The 20,063-nt window shown below is 47.3% G+C and overlaps 1 protein-coding gene across 16 annotated transcripts in view; it reads right to left on the reverse strand.

Moving 5' to 3' along the window:
- Window positions 1–13,575: 13,575 nt before the first annotated feature.
- svila (supervillin a) overlaps window positions 13,576–20,063 on the reverse strand; it is a 72,100-nt gene continuing 65,612 nt past the window's right edge. For 15 of the 16 annotated variants that reach the window (XM_048980049.1, XM_048980059.1, XM_048979890.1 and 12 more), the window contains 8 exons: window positions 19,440–19,647; window positions 17,765–17,898; window positions 17,089–17,244; window positions 16,630–16,773; window positions 15,979–16,100; window positions 15,730–15,885; window positions 15,223–15,243; window positions 13,576–14,516 (listed from right to left, as the gene is read on the reverse strand). In XM_048980049.1, coding sequence (XP_048836006.1) covers window positions 14,430–14,516; window positions 15,223–15,243; window positions 15,730–15,885; window positions 15,979–16,100; window positions 16,630–16,773; window positions 17,089–17,244; window positions 17,765–17,898; window positions 19,440–19,647 — 1,028 coding nt within the window. In that variant the 3' untranslated portion in view covers window positions 13,576–14,429. The remainder of the gene's footprint in view (window positions 14,517–15,222; window positions 15,244–15,729; window positions 15,886–15,978; window positions 16,101–16,629; window positions 16,774–17,088; window positions 17,245–17,764; window positions 17,899–19,439; window positions 19,648–20,063) is intronic. The other variant, XM_048979816.1, reaches the window with a different exon arrangement.

Below are 20,063 nucleotides of genomic sequence, written 5' to 3' on the forward strand. Positions count from 1 at the left end.
GGGGCGGTGTGGGGTTCAGCAGCTTTGGTTGTGCTGGTGATGGGAAAGTCACCGGTTCAGATCTTGAGGATTGGAGAGTGATCTCACTGTTAGTCCCTGATCAAGGCCCTTCCCTCTGCAATTGCCCCAGCGACTGCCTGACCCTGCTTTTGCAACTGCACGTTACTGTGGTCAAAAGTGTCTGCTAAAAAAATTTGATGTGATAAGTGGAACATAAAAGGCAGACAGATGTCCAGGATGCCCCATCTGTCCATTGGCTTCTCTAGGTTCCTGTCCAGTTTGAGTCTAAAGAGATTCGAAAGTGCCGGGTGCGGGATACCAGCTGCTGTTACTCATGGACAAACACCATTTCCGTTCTTTTGGCTCCCAGCTGATATAAATTAGGTGCAGAGTCAGTGGCCAGGCTACTGAAGGCAGTACTGACTGGGTCCTGGTGGGTCCACGCCAGTCCTTCACCCCCAGTGAGTCATCTTGACGTCTTGCTGACAGGTGCCACACAAGCTGTGCTAACACATTGCATCGTGTAACGAGCGCGTTGCGTTCCTGCTACTGTTAAAGGGTTTGGTGTGTGACTGCAATCACATTGCTGGCTTTAGCATTTGACTAAATAGTTAGTTGGAGAAGTAGATCAATACATCAATATCTTACTTAGTTCTGAAGAAATAAACACTTATCGTGCTTCAGAGGAGAGCCTCTTATCTTCCTACGTTACTAAGGAACCGACGGCGTAGATACAGAGGACAGAACATGGTTTCCCATGTTCTGGTTTGGAAAGGTCCATGCAGATTGGCTGTCTGACTAAGGAATGGTTATTATTTTCACTCATGAGGGACCACAGCAGCCAGCAACAAAGCAGTCCATTGGCAAACAGCAGTGTGTTTGGCCTGTGCTTATAACACGCCCCGAAATGCATCCAATCATTACATTCTGATTGCGGCTGTTAGACTTTTAGCATTTGTGATAAGGAAATCTGTAGGAAATAATCAAACTACTCTCAGTACTCATCAGACTAGTTCTTATTTCCCCAGTGGTTCTTAGCATGGATATCAATGCAAATCGCTGCTGCAAATGCTACACCAGGGATTACAGTAAAACTGGAATGCTAACCGGTCTCTAAACCTGGAGCTCATATATCGGTGAGACCAGTTGCCACAGAAGGTCTTTGCCTGCCTGCTAGGTGGTGTGTGGCTATGATGGAAGGTGACCGGTTCAAATCCCTGGGTCAGCATAGTGATGTCATCATTGGGCCCCTGAAAAAGACCCTTTATCTTCAATTTCTCCAGGGACTGTTTACTTCTGCCATCTCACTATGCACACTGTTACTGGTTGTGCAGAGGTTAAGGATTCAAATCCTGATAATTACCAGCGAGAGACTCACCATGAACTGCCCCAGTAGAACATTCAGCTGTATGACTGGGTAAGGAGGCCTGTTATTTTTTTTTTTTTTTTGGGGGGGGGGGGGGGTCCATGTCGGACGATTTATCTGGTGGAGGGTGAGTGTCCATCTGCTGCCACTTTAGTGGTAAGATTGGAAACACACCGCTTGGCACGCCGTTTCCCAGTGAAATAACCTCCGTTCATGGTTTTCATCTCAGAAGGAGACACCCAGCGCTTCTCCTGCCAGGGTGAGCCTCAGGAGTAAGCTGTCAGGCTTCTGGGCATGCTCCTCTCAGCTCGCTCTTCCTGCGCCAACCCTGCATTACGCCATGACATCAGGGGATGCTAGGGGAGAGATTATCGTGAAGAAAAGTTAAGTCATCAGAAAAATTACTTTCCAAGCGCCTTTACTTACCCTGTAACACTGCTGTCCATCATAATCAGAGATGATGGGGATGGGATGTGGCTCAGTAGGTTAGGATGCTGTGTCCATGATCACAAGGTTATCAGTTCAAATCCCATGGCCAGGCAGAGTGATTTCAGCATTGGGCCCCACTAATTATTCCAGACCCTGCAATCTCAAAAATGTAGGTCACTTTTGATAAGTGTCTACTAAATTAATAAAAATATGTAAGAAAATACATAGAACAGTGATATGAAGCCAGCCAGGTCACCCTTGGAACCGCTAGGCCTGCCCTGGGCAATTAATCATCATTTTTGAACTGGGAGACATTAAGAGCCAAAACTGAGGCTCATTGTGGGGGTGATGGTTGGAGCTGGGGTTACCTTCATCTGTCGACAGGGCTTCTACAGTAGGTCCGCTGGTCATGAGAACTCATACAATTACATTTTTTTAACCCAGCTATTGAAAGCACATTTGTGTGCATTTATGATCATTTTGCTCATTACATTTTTGTGCCTTTGGGTTGGTACAGTGCTGAGAAACCTGCTCTCAGAGTATCGCGATGAGATTAAGCGACCCAGATAAAATTGGCTTTGTCTTCACGCCTACAGAGCAAATGCTACATTAGATAAACAATTGCTGAGATCGAGCCACCAGCACTCAGCATGCTAATCACTTGTATCCTCCTTTGAACTAAATCCAGGATGATTGTTTTGAATGGAGTCTTGGTGCTTGTGTGATTAAAAAACAGCTTCTGCAGCCAAATGAAACGCGTTCAACAGAGACGTGTAGGGCATTCAAAAGTCACAGGCTGTCTTCCTGTAATGAATGGGAGGCCCAGTGGTTACATGATTACTCTGCTGGCGATGGGATTCGAACACACAACATGCTGGTCACAGATCTCCAGCCCACAGAGCTGCATGTCACCCCACGCACATCATAAATTAAAACAGTGAGGGTGTACCTCCTTCCCAGCACTATCATCCAAACCCAGGAGGAAGATACTCGGGCATCCACAGGTCTACAGAGATGTTTAAAGTGTCCCATTCACTCTCTTCTGCACTAAACAGCAGAAGCTCAAGACATCTATTATTCAGGTCCCACACTCTCATAGAGGGGAGGAGGGGGATCAAGGCCCTGGCTGAAGATTATTGTGTGTATGCCTGGATGACACATGAAGGGGATTTGGCTAAACGTCATGAGTCACAAGCTCCCCACGAGGTGAGATTTTGCATCGCACAGCTCCCTTATGAGAATCTATTAACGCGCTGGCGTTCAGGAAACCGCTGTCATTTATGAACCCACGCATGTACAAATTGCCGAGTCACAGGGAGTTGTTAGGGTCCTTCAAGATGTAGAAGGAGTATCGTAAATCATCTTTCTGTTGGGCTCTTCTGCTTTCATTCTACTTTCATAGTTTTCCGAAGGTCATCGCACCACTTAGACAAACCCATACAGATATCAGAGTCGGCACAAAGCTTCCTCGTGTTTAGGACGCGTAAATAAAACCATCATGCTGTCCCCGTGATTACCGTGTCACCATGCCCCCCCCCCCCCGGCATGCTGCCTTTAAGGAAGATCTGTCCCTTTAAGGCTCAGTGGGAGCAGGCGAGCCGGAGCGCCTGTCAGCGGGAATCTCAGCTACGTGTGTATTTCACAGCGCGTTCAGGCCGCCCTGACACCGTCCCCTGTGGTTTAGGGGGGGCTCAGCCCCATTTCACAAACCTTCTGTCAGAGTGACTAACCGCAGAGCTATGGGGAGGCGTTCCCTGGTGATGGGGTTATGTGGGGGGGGGGGGTCAGTAAACACTAACATTCAGCACAGCTACATCTCACAATGCTGTGGGCTAAGGAGGGCTGGGGGGGGGGGGGCGGGTATGGGACACTTTTTAAAATTGAGTTTGCAGCTGCCTGACAAACTGACAGCACCTGAAGACGGGTAGTGCTTATTGCCATGGTGACACTGACCCCGCCAAGCACCCCCTCAAGCTCCGACTGACACCTCCCTCTCATACGGCAGGGTCAGGAGTAGCAGCCGGTCTCCAGATAAGGGAACCTCTCAGGTCAGGAGAGTGGGAAGCATGACGGGAGGTGATGTAGACTTTCCATCTGATGATGGAGAGATCCCTGCAGTGGTCCTTCTGTAAGGTGCTGGAGCAAGGCCCGCCCGCCCAGTGAAGAAACCTCGAAGAGCTGCCTCTATTCTCATCTCTCAGCCCTGCTTGAAGAGGGAGACTGCAAGCCCTAGAACAATATGGTCCTCAGGGACCCCCCAGACAGTCTAGGTTTTTTTCCCTCCCAGCTCCCAGTTAGAAGGGAGCAAAATTATTGACTGTCTGGCAGGTAGCTAGAAGGGAGCAAAAATGTATACTGTCTGGGGGTCCTTGAGGACCGAGTTGAGACACGCACCCCTAGAGGATGATTTATTGTTAGTTACAGTCAAGGTCGAATGTGTTACCCTTAGTTTCACCTGAGAAGCACTGCTTACAACCAGATGAAACTGATTTTTAAAAAGTAAATCCATTGATACCCTTTTTATTCGCCTTCGTTTAATAAATGTAAAATTCTTGTTGAACACAGAGCTGTGATGGATCCAGTTGTACCATGTAGCTGGAGATGGCGGTTAAGCTCCTAGGCGGCCAACCATACTGATTTTTCCCCCACAGACTTAACAGATAACTTATCCAATAAACCAGTTTCTCAACCCAGTCCTCTGGGACCCTCAGACAGTCCAGATTTTCAGTCCCTCCCAGCTCCCAACACACCTGTACCAAGGACTTGGTTTTCCTGATTGGCTGGGAGGGAGTAAAAATGTGGCCTGTCTGGGGGTCCGTGAGGACTAGGTTGAGAAACATTGCAATACGCCCTCTCTTTTCCACACTTATATGGGGAAAAAAAAGCCCACCCTAATATAACTGCAGACAGCAGAAGCCCCAGTGTGATGAGAGATTTGTTTGTGATATACTGGTTTGTGAAATCAGCTCCCCATTCGTGCTGGCAGCAGAGGGGAAGCCTTGCTGTGTGACCGGGAGGCGGGATGCTGGCCGGCGGAGCATGAGAATGAGGCCCTTATGCTCAAATCCCCTGAATGCGTGTGGAGAAACACCTGTAAAATCTGAAGCCAAGTCAGGGCACTAAAACAGCAGGCCAAAGCAATGAAAACAAACAGGGAACCCAGGTCACATGACCACAGCAGACCGTCTCCAGCAGTTTCGAACCTCAGCTGTAACTCAAGTTTTATATTTGTTAATGCACGATTTTAATTATATCTCAGTGAACTAAACGGATGGCACCAGGGAAACCGGACAGTCAAAACAAATCTACACTCAGCTGGGATATAGTTTCTTTGTTCAAGGAATATTAAAATATGGAATAAAACGATGGAACAGTGAACTACAAACAGTGAACTTCCACAGCCTTGATGGGGCTCATCTGCTCCTCTGAAATCTCAAGTGAAATCAGAGGGATGCCTGATCCCACCCCTTCACCCACAGTTCTACACGACTGATTGGATAGGAAGGAAAGGAGGAGAACGGAGACAAAGCATGTGTTTGGGGGCAGGACAAAGCTCCCTGTGGAAGCCAGTGGAAGGCTGTGGGTTTGAATCTCGTGGCCAGCAGAGCGATTACATCACTCTCGGGCCCCTGAGCACCGGCATCTTGACTTTGGAGCTCGATCTCAGATTTGGTGGATAGGCAGAGCACTGATGCTAACCTGCCGTTAATCCCAATTCAAAAGTTTTCTTACATTTTCAAATTGTTTGCAACCCTCCTGCCCCACTTGACAAAAGTCTACCTCTAAGCTGCATGTCCACAAACACATTCTGGGAAAGGGTGATACTGGGGTCGTGTCTCCCCATGTCTCCCCATGCTTGAGTAATGCCCAAAAGGGTGTTTCCAGAAAAGCAAAGACTATCTGAGCCCACAACAGATGTGAAAGCAGGGTGCTGTCAATCAATGTTTGCTACGAACCAATAAAAACAGGGTCATCAGCACTGTAATATGCCCACAAATGCAATCTGTTCAGCAGACTGGAGTACTAAAGACTGGAGTATTAGTATTGACTCACTAAATCAGCATCTCCCCAGAAGATGGCGCTCTAGGCTGCCGCCTGTCACCTAAGAGGTTGACCAATGCTGGTTAGACCCTGTAGCTGGAGGCTTGTATTGGGGATTAATGACCTGCGTCCACGAGCAGCTTCATCCTTCTCTTCTGTGTTTCATCAGTCCCATCGGGCAACAGCTTGAGGAGACCATGTTCTCCACAAGAAGGAGCGACAGTCACGATGGAGCGGCTCCCAGCCTTCCTGGCATGTGCACTTGGCACCGGGGGGGCGGGGCAGGCTTCGTACTGTGCAGTAATAGCCCCCCCTCCGGGGCGCTGGCCTGTATCCACCCACTATCAACCTCGCGACTTCAGTAAAGATATCACCCCCACCCACATTTTGCCAAAACATACCATCCAAAGCGCAATGAGAGGAAAAACGCAGACACAGGCACTACAGCTTCGGACCCGGAGTTCTTTCGGCTTTTCCCCCATTCCCGCTGGCCGCGCTCTCGGAACGTCACATGTTTCTCGTTTAGCGCGGAAAATCAACTGCAGCGGTGGGGAAGGTACTGATTTCAGGAAAACAGGTACTTTAATCATTTTTATGGATCATAGAGTTTACGCAGCATATAAATAAAAACACCCGGGTGTCGCCTCCCCTGCCCTGGGGCACTAGGAGTGGGGGGGGCGGGGGCAATGGTAGTGCTGAAATGTAATGAGCAAGTCTAGAATTTATTTATTTTTTTTTTTAAAGTGAGGGCATATGAGGGGCCAATCCTATTAGCCAATGATATGTTGATGAATCTGTGAGTGACAGGAGAGGAGCCAATCAACATTCACTGGGGCCAGTGCCCCTGTACATCAGCACATTTAACTGCGTTCCACAGTCATGTCAAGTCAAGTGGCCTTCATCGCCATGCCTTCCACATAATGGTACACTGTAGCACCGAATAATGTTCCTCCAGGACACAAGTATGTAAACAATAAGGAACCGCAGCAGCATAATAGAGTGTGACCACTGCCAAGAGACCTACAAAAAGGAGGAACATGACTCTGACGCAAATCCCAGGTGAAGGTCGAGTGGGAATGATCGCAGAAAGCCACACGTCGTCGTCAAATTCAGAAGAGCTTGACATTCATCTTGTCATACTAGTGACGTTTCATCTCCACATGGAAGAGTAACACATTAACAGTAATCAGTGCTAATTTCAGAAAAATATTTAAATGATGTGTCCAACGCAAATTCCTCATTAGCCTCATTTATCAGACTAATTTTATTTCTCCGTCGAACCAGCTGCTAAATTAATATGAGCCTGAACGGCAAAACGGACCGGAGCCCAGTTATTGGAGTTTGTCAACGAGAAGAATGTCTCACAAAGGTCGGGTGGTCTAGTTCTCTATTCACTTGCAAAAGTACTGAGTCATGTTCTCACTACTACATTGTTATTTTAAAAGATCTTAACTGCCTGTTAGGAGACAAACGCAAACCGCAGTCCCATGAGGTCTGCTGAAGTGTTTCATTTCCTTGGCTTGAGTCACAAGCGGTATTCTTTTTTTGAATGTGCAAAATCTTATGTTTGCAGTGATTGGCTACTCCGATATCACCCACTGCTGGACTCCTGACACGGTTTCTGCAGAAACCGCGAGCCCAGGACCTTCCGTTAACCGAAAGCCGGAAATACTGCACAAATCACCACAACTATGAACACAATTTACGTCCATTCGCCTCATGGAAAAATGGTTATAGACCAGCTGCTGTGGAGAAGGTAGCTTCTCAGGTCAGTGTAGAAGTTATTGCTTGAGCAACACCCCCCAACATCAAGGACAAAACTGTCCCCGTTCATCTCCACACAGGCCTGGATGACACTGATGAAGCATGTATCACAAGGCCAGATTTCTTGCTTAGCTGGATAACTTGTTGGATTTAATGTACCCCAGTTAAATTCGATCACTCACATTTCAGCCTGGACTACCTTAAATCCGACAAGAAATGCAGCCTGTATCACGAACCTACACATCTTGATGATGTCATGGACTGGGTTGTTTTCATGTTAAGTACCACTAGCCAATCAGCCTACGCAGTCTGAGCAATGCAATCAGTTTAATCAAGGTTGAAAGACCACTTCATTTTACATCCTCATAAATCTCAGCTGGAGGTATGTGTCAAGGGTGGGGCCATCCTGGAGGGGGGGTGGTTGGAGCTAAGTTAGATGAGCACATCAGCATGGGCCAGGTAGCTTGGAAGTGCTTCAAGGTCAAAGGAGGGAAATGGGGAAGGCAGACAGGTGACTGTGTACACATACAACAGCCCCTCATGATGCTACCATCTCTACTTGCCCATATATCCAGACAGCAGGATTGGGTGCATCGGTATAATTTCCCCTGTATAGATAGCAGTATCTGCTGGCCAAGGCCATGTGTGACTTTCTGTGGATTAGGGAAATGAGGAATGCCAGTTCCATTTGGTGGCGGTGGGGTGGAATAACTCATGTTTAGCCATATATACAGCGAGGTACTTCACGCGATTAAGTCTTAATGAGGGGCTCTGTCCTGGAACAGGGAACCTGCAGGAATTGCATGTGTGATGTGTGCCTGGTTAGAGGAAACAGAGGAGTTCCATGCACTAACAAATCAGAAAAAAACAGGATTAATTCCTTAAAGGCGTACTGCATTTTTCGAAAATGTCTACATGTGTACAGTTGTGGCCAAAAGTTTTGAGAATGACAAGCATTGGTTTTTAGATGTTTGTAGATGTTTTTGTCAGATGTTTCTGTGGTAAACTGAAGTACAATTACAAGCATTTCATAAGTATCAAAGGTTTCTATTGACACATTAAGTTTATGCAAAGAGTGAATATTTGCAGTGTTATCCCTTCTTTTTCAAGACCGCAATTTGCTCTGGCTGCTGTCAATCAACCTCTGGGTCAAATCCTGACTGATGACAGCCCATTCTTGCATAAGCAGTGCTTGGAGTTTGTCAGAATCTGTGGGTTTTCGTTTGTCCACCTGCCTTTTGAGGATTGACCACAAGTTCTCAATGGGATTATGGTCTGGGGAGTTTCCTGGCCATGGAGCCAAAATGTCAATGTTTTGTTCTCGAGCCACTTATTGATCAATTTTGCCTTGTGGCACAGTGCTCCATCATGCTGGAAAAGGAACTGTCATTTTCATGGCACAGAGGGACTTTGCAATTAATTGCAATTCATCTGACTACTCTTAATAACATTCTGGAGTGTATGCAAATTGCCATCTTAAAAACTGAGGCAGACTTTGTGAAAACCAATACTTGTGTCATTATCAAAACTTTTGGCCACGACTATAGTTTCCATTCAGATATATGAAACAGACAGGTTTCATCCAGCCCGATCACAGGTCAACAAACGGTGCTGACTTTGGGTAAGCTGAGAGGATGGCCTTATGCTGCAGTGAAGAGGGGGGAGATGCAAACAAGATAGGCGATGGTACCAAAAAAAAAGGGCAGCATCGTGAAACGATGATCAGAGAGAGAGAGAAAAGCAAACGAACTGCAAGCGGTTTCCTGTACACAGAAACCTGAATAATCATATGGTGTCCAGGATAATGCATGGGGGGGCTGAAAACCCGTTGGCCAATAAACTGCAAGCAAAACCTCCACCACTGTGTTTGACTCCGTCTATCATGAGGCGAGAGTCACATAATGAAGTGGGAAACCCCCAAAGCAGAGGCATTTTAATCCCCCCAGTAACTGTAAAGGTCCCCATTATTTCGCCATGGGGAATCGTTGTCGAGACAGAGCTTTGCTGTATGTCCTGTGGCTACGAGCTAAAATGGCTTTTCCCTCACTCGACCATGTGGGCAGAACACTGGCTGAGACAGGTCTGTTTGTCTTAAGTCGTCAAAGTAAGCTAAAAGGCCAGCCTGGCCGCACCATAAATCGTTTGTGGGGGGGGGGGCTCAGCTAGGCCACTAGGATAGCAGCTAAATCTGAGTTAATAGTTGCAGCATGCCACCAAGAAAGGGGGGAGACTCCCGCTGGACCAGCATTTACTTGCCATAAATCATTTGAGCACTGGGCTTTGAGGTGCCCCCTCCAGTTGTCGACAGGAAAAAGGCTGCTTAGTGTATTTTGCCGGGCCAGGGGGACATAAAAATCGAAAAGGTCTTGTTGAAGCGGGGAGTACGAAGGAAACACACTGCTTGGGGAGCGGAAGCGGTGCCGTTTAACCCCAATTATCAGCTTTAACGTGTTCTGCCTCCTCTTCTGGATTCCTTCAGTGGGAACGCAGGACCTGGCTCTGGGCCAGGCGCTAACAGCCACGCTTCACCGTAAACATGGCGTTCGCCTGGCAGCAGCAGATGGGCCATGTGCCGCCAAGGAGCCTGCCAACGCTGGCGTCCACCCCGATGTTTGTGTTCCTGTTTAGAAAGCACGGCGTCACGCCGGAGCGGCACACAAGGCCAGCTGCTGTGTTTACCGACACTTCAATTACGGCACACGACATATCGATCTCACCTGCTCGTTTCCACCTGCGGCTCAAAGGTGACACGGATTGTTTTTGCTGAAGTATGAGAAGCCACAGGTCAGAGGTCACCGCTGGCCCTAAGCAAGGCCTGAAGGGCCTCCATATTTGGTCATATCTGGAGGATCCCATTCTATAAAAAGTTCAGGTATAAAAGGTAGGGGGTGCCAAACACCAAATATCACTCTCCATCTCAATGAGGGCACAGTTGCTACTCAGGTCCACAGACTCCAGAGGACTAATCAATATAATGGATCAGGAGCAGCTGGACGTCAGAAGGTATGTGGCTGGTGGGGGGGGTGGGGGTACGTCGACCACTCGTAGCACAGCTGGGGAGGGACAGACTTGCGGTCTGTGGGCCACGTTGTCATGACCATGAGCCTCATCAGGTGAGCTTCAGGTCCATACTTGTGGGCAAATTCCAAACATGTGAAGGATGCTTCTACCCATTGGCGAAAATCAACCCCCCGTCGACTGGCTTCCCCCTTTGCTTTTGGACAGCATGGTTTGGTCCGGTGTGGCCACAGATGATTGATGAGAGGCGGGCGGCCACAGTGCCTCACAGTGGGTATCGGGTGACAGGGCTGTTATAGGCACGGAGTGAACATCACTGGTGAGACAGGGAAACCAAAGAACAGTCCCAAAAGCCCACCCCGACACACCCCCTTCCGAGAAGAGCACACCGCCCCCGGTGACAAACATGTTCACCTACCAGTGACAGTATGAGACAGATATCAGTGTCACTCCCCAAAGGCTCGGAGTCACAAGAGAAAGATAAGATATGGTTATTCATAATCCATAATCCAGGCAGGTTGGACTCCAGGTCTAAACCAGGGAATCACAGACGGTCTAACAGCACCGAAGTCCAAAGGACTTGCTTTCTCAGGACAGTGCGTCTGAGGCACAGATTGGCCGGTAACCTAAATAGCTTTTAAACACCATATATAAAAGGAATGGGATTCATTTTAACCTTTAAGTGGATTTATGTAAATGTGACTGCTTTGGTAACCTTTCAACTCATGCAGCAGTATATAACCTGAAGAGCTCTATAAAAACAAGGCCTCTTACAGGCCCCAGGACCGCTGGCAGAGGGACATGGCTGGCCAACGTGAGTGTGTGTGAAATGCTGAAATAGCCATTACACCCCCCCCCCCCCCCCCCCCATCTCTTGACTCAGCTCATTACGGGAGTGGGCTTCAGTGATCAGCGATTGATGCTGAATCCCTTTTCAGTGAGCCCTCAGCGAACCTTCTCACCTCCACCAGCAGACCAGTCTGGCCTCCTCAGATTTGACTGGACACCTTCATGGCCGCATGGCCGGCAAACGCGAAGCTTCAGAAAGAAGTGGCAATACGATATTACGCAGATCTGGTAAGAAAAAAATCAAGTACTATTTCTCCATTCACGTAGCCTTCGGCATTCTACCTAATAAACATATAGATAGTTTTAAAGTTGTACCCCCTGCCCCCCAATCCCAAATGTCTGGGCTGCATTGTAAAGGTTGTACGTTTAATATTAAAGCATCAAACTAGGTCCGAGCTTTTCAAACCTTTGAATAACGGCTGGTGCATCCGGAATGTTTGACCTTTAAAGGGCAGGTATACAGAGCAGAAGCTGGGGCTCACAGGTATGGTGGCAGCAGAGGGCACAGCATTGTGGGATTGGTCACGAAGCTATGCAGGTGGACAGTCCCCAGACTGACCACGGGCTCAGAAAGCTGGCAAACTGGAGCTGAACAGTAAAAAGCTTGGTATGTTAGTGCACCATAGAGCATATAATAGTCCTACTCCCCCCCCCACTCTGGTTTAGCATAATGGGCCCATTTCGAGTGCCAGAGTCATGCAAAGCTGTAATATCCCCCCGCACATGTAGCAGAGCCCATTCCCATCCCATCAGCCGGGGTCCAGCAGGCAAGCCAGCTGCAGTAATGGCTTCCTGCAGACCGGTGCAGACATGTTAGTTGCCGTTTCTGCTTCTGTGGTCAAGTGGTGAAAATGCCCCCGCGCCCACAGTGTGCTTTGGCAGCTTGAAAGCACATTGGGCGGGGGGGGGGGGGGGGGGGTGGTTCCCAGTGAGTCAGCAGAGCGCTAGAGTTCACCGACCCGGAGCATCAGAATCACGAGCACCGCCTCCAGCGTCATACAGCTTCCTACTGCCATTTTCTTTAGGTCTGTCCCCCCCGCCTACACCACGCCGCAGCCTGCATGCGATGAGCAGCACGGAGCAGCGCTGCGTGTGACGAGCAGCGCTGCATGGGACTGCAGCATGCTGCCTTCGAATTCACTCCATGGGCTTGCGATAAACCACAACTATTTTATCCCATAAATGGATTTGGTCTCCATGCCTTCGCATCCAGGTGGGAATGCAGAGTCGTGTCAAGTTTACATGGGATAACGAATCAACACGGCTGCTTGAGGAACAAGCTGGGAAACTGATTACCGGCAACGTAATGAATTTACCAAATAAGGCAGACATGGAGACAAGAATCATGTAAATACAGAAAAGACAACAGTCTCTAACGGCTCAATCACCAAACCATTAACTGACATTTACAAGGTACAAAGAAATGCAAATGATACAAGACGTACATAAATTGTACATAATTACATCATTTAGATGCCATTCCCTAGGTGCAACACAATGGCTTCCTTTGAAGGGTCAGGGGGATGATATTCAGTTTTGCTAAATTACTCTAAACCGGACAATTATACTGTTTTTTACACTTCTAAATAAGTCATTTCAAACTAAAAAAAAGCAATGGACTAGTTGGTTTAAACTGTACTGAGCAGGACAAAGTGATCGTTTTGACACCAACAGTAAACACATGATCTCTTCTGTCCGATGGAATGTAGCTCAGTTGCCACACACAGGATTGGGACAGACTCATTGCTGTGATTACAAGTCCTCCAGCACCCCCTGCTGGCCATCATAGAAACAGGTCCTGCAGCTGAACGGTAAGTTTAGAGACCAAAGGATGGGGTAACCCTGCTGGTTTTCAAAGGTTGGAGAGAAAATTAGCATCCCTAAAATAACCAAAAGGCCATTGAGGAATTGGGGAGGTGGGGGAGGAGCAGCTATTCCCCCATTTCATTCTACCTGCCCCCCACTAAATATTCACAAGGTAATTTGTCTTACCTTAAAAAAAGGCCCAGTTTCACAGCAGAAAACAAGTCCAGCAAATGCATTTCTTGCCCTGTCCTTGTACTAATCACAGAACGCATTTTATGCATGATAGACCACAAACAACTGACTTTCGCAATATTCAGCGTTTATTTTTTCACCATTTCCTTTATCACAAAGAAAGTCTTCAAAATTTAGACTAATATCCTTTTGTATATAAACTGTACACAAAAGCAAGGCACTGTACATTATAGAATTCATATAGAAACACTTGTTCCCCCAACCCCAGCCTCCTCCAGTAAGCCCATGCCATTAATACAAAATTCTTTGACTTCAGCATCCGAGAGGTTAAAGGGGTGCGGCCAGGGGTTGGGGGGGAGGGGTTGGCGTGACACAAAGAGAGCCAAGGACAAGTCATACTGCAGGAAGCGGGACATGACGCAAGTTGCACAAATACTCCAACAGGGGGCAGCATCCTTCCACATGTTGAACACCAAAACACTTCCTTCTGCTTTTCTATGGTGAAAACCACGATCAATCACACAAAAAAAATTAACCTTAGAGACGTTTCTCGGAGAGGCAAACAGCACACGGTGCGGCTGGTACTTAAGTGCATGAGGTACTACGCATTTTATATATTTTTTATATATATATATATAATCAAAAAAAAAAAAAAACAATAAAAATATGCCGAGTCCAGTATCAGCATTAGGGTTCTTTCACTAAACCAGAAGAGGAGGAAAAAAAAAAATTAAAAATAAAAACAGAACACGACAAGGAAGCTGCAGGAAGCTGACACACCTCTGGAGATGGACATTCCCAATTGGTTTTCCCTCCCCACCTCACGCCATGAGCCACTCAGGAGGGTCTGCCTCTGAGCCATCCAATCAGGGCTTTGGCAGGAAGGGGTTAAAGTGATCTTAGTGGCAGATAGGGTCCAAGAGTAACCCCAGCGACAGTCGGGGTGCTGGGAGGCCAGGATGGCCTAAAACAGTCCCTTGGCTTTCTTCAGCTTCACCTGCTTCCAGCCTGGCAGTGCCTCAAAGGCCTCCCTCGTCATCTCCAGAGCTTTCTGCCAAAGCAAACGGTCAAGATTAAAAGAGTAAAAGAACAGAGAATAAATGCACAGGAAACAGTGCCATCCTCCCAAAAGGTCAATGGCTCTCCTGCTCGATTCGACAAGTTTAGCGTCTGCCTTCCATCGGACGGGGTAAAAACTTCACATTCCTCAGCAGCTTCTTAAATTCACACGGACGTATCAGCTTTGGGTCTTACGACACTGACATGTCACCTCAGGACTGAAATCCATCACGTGCAGTGCAACGTTTTAAAAAAGGGGAAGGCAAACTGTCACACATTATAGCCTTTAGAAGCCAATAAATACCAGTTCAAGTAGTTTGTGGAACATCAAATGAGTTCATGAGGTCAGAAATGACAAACTCACACGAGTGTCATGCTTCATTTTTAAGGTGAAGCCCACTTGGTATTTCAGAAGAATCCACGATTACAAGTCAGAGTTCTTCACGCATGTGGTCCCTAATCTCAGATGTAGGAAACATCTACATTCAAACACCATCAAACCCAAACGCTTAATAACCCATGCAAGATAAGCACCGGGAAGAGCACCGGTGGTGCACTGCAGTAAATTCACGCCTTCCTTGGTTAGAGATGGTGGGGAGTAGGGGTCAGAAGTGATGGGTTAAAAGGAAGGGGAAGGTCACCCATGACTGGGGATGCAGTGTGTGGGACCACCAGTGCTCACTGCAACAAAAACTCACCTTCCCAGAAGCCCCTATGCCCTGAAAGGTGAAGTGAAGCATTAAGCTTGGGCACAATGAAGACCCTGAAATAGACCCTGAAATAGACCCTTCAGACACAGATCCAGGTTCACCCTGTTTCAGACACTCTGGCCTTCTAACACACAAGCTTTATACCAAAACAATTACTCAACAATACGAACTTACAAGAACCAACAAAACGGAAGGATCGGTCAAAAAGTACAGGATGGCAGATTTAGTCTGGCAAAATGACTTTGGGTCAAAGCTTTGCTGTTGATTGCACATTTATTTCTTGGACAAATTTGCAATATCTGACCGTTATTTCACTGGTCAGTCAGTGTAATGGAACAAGTTCATCAGCTGAAACCTCTCAAGCAAGCTCTGCTACTCACTTGTGTCCTTAAGCATTGAATTAAAAAGACCAGCTACTAATGTCACAGTCTACCTTGCTGAAGAGACGGTAGAGTGTCAGTCATACACAGGTAAGGCAACTGGGCCAGGCCTCACCTCAAAGTCCTCGTCCGACAGGTACAGCTCCAGGTGAAGAGGGTCTACACCTTCTGGAAGGGGGCGTGCCTGTAGTTCGGTCAGTGGGTAGCTGTCCTTGCAGAGCCGGGAAAGCACGTCCTGTACTAGGATGATTTGTTGGCACACCTCGGCTTCCTGGTAGGACCGGGGTAGGGGGTAACCACACAATGGCCATTCATCTCGGTTGTGATAGAACTAGAGTTAGGTAGGCCTCTCGATTATGCTCACCCGTTCTGTGATCTCAGCAATATCCTCTCGGTGCTCCCAGCTGGGGAACATATTTGTGAAGGTAAGGGGTTCCAGACCAGCGTGGATCAGATACGCCTTGGGGGGCTTCTTCTCATTTTTCTCTGAGAAGGACCAAAAAGGTTAGGTCAGATCTACTCTAGAAACATGTAGAGAAGGGATGTCAGCCCTCCTGCAAATTTGCCCCCATCATTTTAATCTATTGAATTCCATCCATCCATCCATTTTCCAAACCGCTTATCCTACTGGGTCGCGGGGGGTCCGGAGCCTATCCCGGAAGCAATGGGCACGAGGCAGGGAACAACCCAGGATGGGGGGCCAGCCCATCGCAGGGCACACTCACACACCATTCACACACATGCACACCTACGGGCAATTTAGCAACTCCAATCAGCCTCAGCATGTTTTTGGACTGTGGGGGGAAACCAGAGTACCCGGAGGAAACTCCACGACGACATGGTGAGAACATGCAAACTAACACGCACACATGTGACCCAGGCAGAGACTCGAACCCGGGTCCCAGAGGTGTGAGGCAACAGTGCTAACCACTGCACCACCATGCCGCCCTCTCTATCGAATTCCTTTGTTTGATTTCACAATGATTGACTATTCTGGAATGTATCTGGAACATACCTTTGCAATACCGCAGCACGGTCTCCATGGCACACTTCCTATCTGCGTCCCAGCGGATGCGGGCAGAGCCCGTGGCCTCAGCATCCTGCGGCCACCAGCCCTGCCACAGGTACACCTCGTGATGATTGTCCACGAGGAACAGGGCTGTGGAACAGCATGGAATAAAGAACCAGACAAAGAACCTTATCTACACAGAGCCATAGTGGTTTGTTTTTCCATATCTTCAATACAGGCCAGAACAGCCAAGCTGATAACTTGTATGTTCTTAACTTTCAGAAGTTAACTCAGAGGTTCATATACACACAAGCATCAATAAGCTTATTGGAATAGAAGCTGTGTCTAGTAAATTATACATTCTAGTTTGCAGGATACGACGTCCTGCTGTGATGAGGTGCAACCTGACAATTTACCCCAGCAGGTCTATTATGCGGTCAATGATACAGGGGGCGCTGTGAGTACCTGGCTGGCTAGCTGAGTACAGGTCCTCCTGCAGGAAGGGCAGAGAGTGGACCAGCTCAGCGCTTCTGGCGGGGTAGAAGAACTCTGTGGCTGTGAACTCCCCCGATGAGCTGCTTAGCTGGAAGAGCCGCGACGTGAAGTTGAACTTCCCCGGATCTGAGAGCACAGGGGCTGGAGATCAGTGTGGGTCATGGGCAGCCTGCACCAATGGCTGTACCATCCTAGCTGGGCGCCACACCCAAGCACATGCTCACTCCCGCTAGTCTACAGCGATACCAGAGGCGATTCTTACATTGTTTGTCGGCAGGCAGAAGAGGGACCATAATTCATACAGACAAGGCAACCATATAATTAGCCAAAAGATACGTTTTGAATACGTAAGTCAGAGAGGAGGGGCACTCTGGGGGCCATTCAGGTTTCAGGTGGGGTCAGTGCGCTTGTGTATACCCCCTGAGCCATTTCCATAGCGATGAACTCCCAGCTACCACACATGCTAATCAGAATATAGTATATGACCTTACATGGCATGCAGATGAGCTGGTACAATAACCTTAAAAAATGGCAAAACACTACCGATTTACAAATTGAACCTCAAGTAAGATTGGCAGAAGCCCCACCCCCACCCCAAAGGAGGCGGGGCATGGAAAGCTAACCCACATGCTTGAATTCTGACTACCTTGCAGCATGCAGTCGTAGGCCTTCCGGTCCCTTCTGCCCACAGCCTCCCAGAAGCCTGGGGGCTCCGCCCCCTCATCACACTCGTGGATGGTCACTTTGCTGCTGTTGTGCAGGCCTGTCTCCAGGGGGCATCTGTGATCCAGGGAGAGCACACACCAACCAAGACGGCCCAAGTCATTCCCCCACACTGAACCATAACACTCCCAACGTTGCTTAAAAAGTTGCACATCTGTTATGAATGAAAGCATCCGAACCGAGTAATAAATAAAAGCTGTGGACGCAATAATTATAGTCCTCGGTCAGTGATATTCAATTATAAATTCCCACAAAGCTCCAGCCTTAACGGACTGGTCTCAACACAAGTTTGCCACCAACTCCTTCAGATGAGCGTCACATCATCCAAAAACATCTATTTTGCACAATGATTAGAAAGTAGGCTGGGCGACAAAACAATAATTATTGCACAATTATACATTTCTTGATATTAATATAATAAATGCTTGATAAAAGTTAGATGTAATTTAAGACTCAATTTAATGACATCACTTCCTGTTACTGCTCGTCATTTCATTTCTGCTGCACAAACTGCAGAAACTCCGGTAAACACACAAACGGGGGATTTATCGAACAAATAAGTAAATGCAATAGGGTAGGCAGGCAGATGAAAGACGACACAGTCAAAACAGGGAATCTTATTGGGAGAGCAGCCAAGTCCAAAGCAACCCATCCAATTAGGGCCATCCAGCGAAATCCAAAACGAAAGTTCAGTAATATTCAGTCCACTAGAAATCCACAGAGAATTTAAAATCTCTAGGAAGAATGCAAGCGGTGGCATATTATCAGTGCTGACTAAAATAACCTGGCAGCGCACATGCTGCTGTTCTGGTAAATGCACAGGAGTCACAGGAGAGAAAAGCACTCCCCCCTAAAAGGAGATACTCTGGATAAACCAGCTAAAAAGATGGTGTGATGGTACTTTGGCAATTTAAAGAAGCCTATGACACACTACAAAATGATGCTAACTGGAAATGCTACGAATTTACTTCATCATTTGAAGCATTGCCATAAAGTAGAACATACAAAATGCAAGTGTTTACAGTCACTGTTGTAACTGTCGCTTCCTGTATTGCTCCTGAATGGGACACAGTGTTTCAATGTATCAATATGATGTAGCTGGCAACCAGCACAAGTCGCCCCACCTCCTATAAAGAGCCGTGAGGCAGTAAGAGGGAAAAAACAAACAAACCATAATGTCAGTATATTATTAGTGTTAGAATGCATGCGAGTGTGTTTGTGTGTATTTAACTATGATTTATTAAAACTAGATTTCAGTTTGCAGGCCATTTAATGTGTCATCTTTTTCATGTTCTGTTTAAGGAAAATCTGTTTAAGGGGAACTCTAAGGGAACCTTAAGCAGCAAAGGAGCCTCAAAGTATTACTGAAAACAATGATGCATGAATTAGATCATAATTATCAACATCACCCAATATGAAAAAAAAATTGTTGTGGTAAAATATTTTGCCTTGTCACCCAACCCTATTAGAAAGTTAAATTTTGGAGGGTAAAAGCCACATGAGTTTCTCAGTTTATGGAATGGACGCAAATTTGCTCTGTTTGGTCTAAAAAAAACACACTGACGTGCATCTTATTCCCTGTAGGGGGCGACACTCACTGCTCCTTGATCTGGTTGGCGGCAGTACGGCCCACATCACGCATGTGCTGCTGGGCCTTACAGCCATGCCACAGGTAGATGACGGCCTTTCCCACGTTAAGCAGGATCATGGATGTACGGGAACGCAGGCTGCTGCAGTGACACGCCACCTCCAGCAGGTGGCCCTCCACTGGAACCTCACCGCGTACACAGTACAGCCGCCACTCATCTGAATGGTGAGAGAAATAAGGCAATGCAGTCAGTGGGTGGGACCAGTGTGATTTGCTCTATTTACTTAACACTTTCGATTAAATTAGCCAGCAACTGACAGGGCTTATAAATTCAGAGAATTGCTTTTAAATCTGCATTTCTCTCAGTCATAAAAAATGAGTTTAGGATAATTTAAAATAGCTGTGACCCCAGACGCCATACTAGAAGCTGTTCTGGATTTAATGAAGGCTAACTTTAGGCCCACTGTGGCATCATGTAAATATCAATTCACTCATTTAAAAGCTAGAAATGGAGTCTTCAAAATCAGAATCTTGATTCTAGCTGCATGCTTGTACAATTTGGCGAAGGCTGCATACAGAAGTTATGAGAAAACATGTCTCTACAAGCAAAGGGCAGTTCGATGTGCATTACCAT

The sequence above is a fragment of the Brienomyrus brachyistius genome, chromosome 1 (assembly GCF_023856365.1).
Source record: "Brienomyrus brachyistius isolate T26 chromosome 1, BBRACH_0.4, whole genome shotgun sequence".
Lineage (NCBI taxonomy): Eukaryota > Metazoa > Chordata > Actinopteri > Osteoglossiformes > Mormyridae > Brienomyrus > Brienomyrus brachyistius.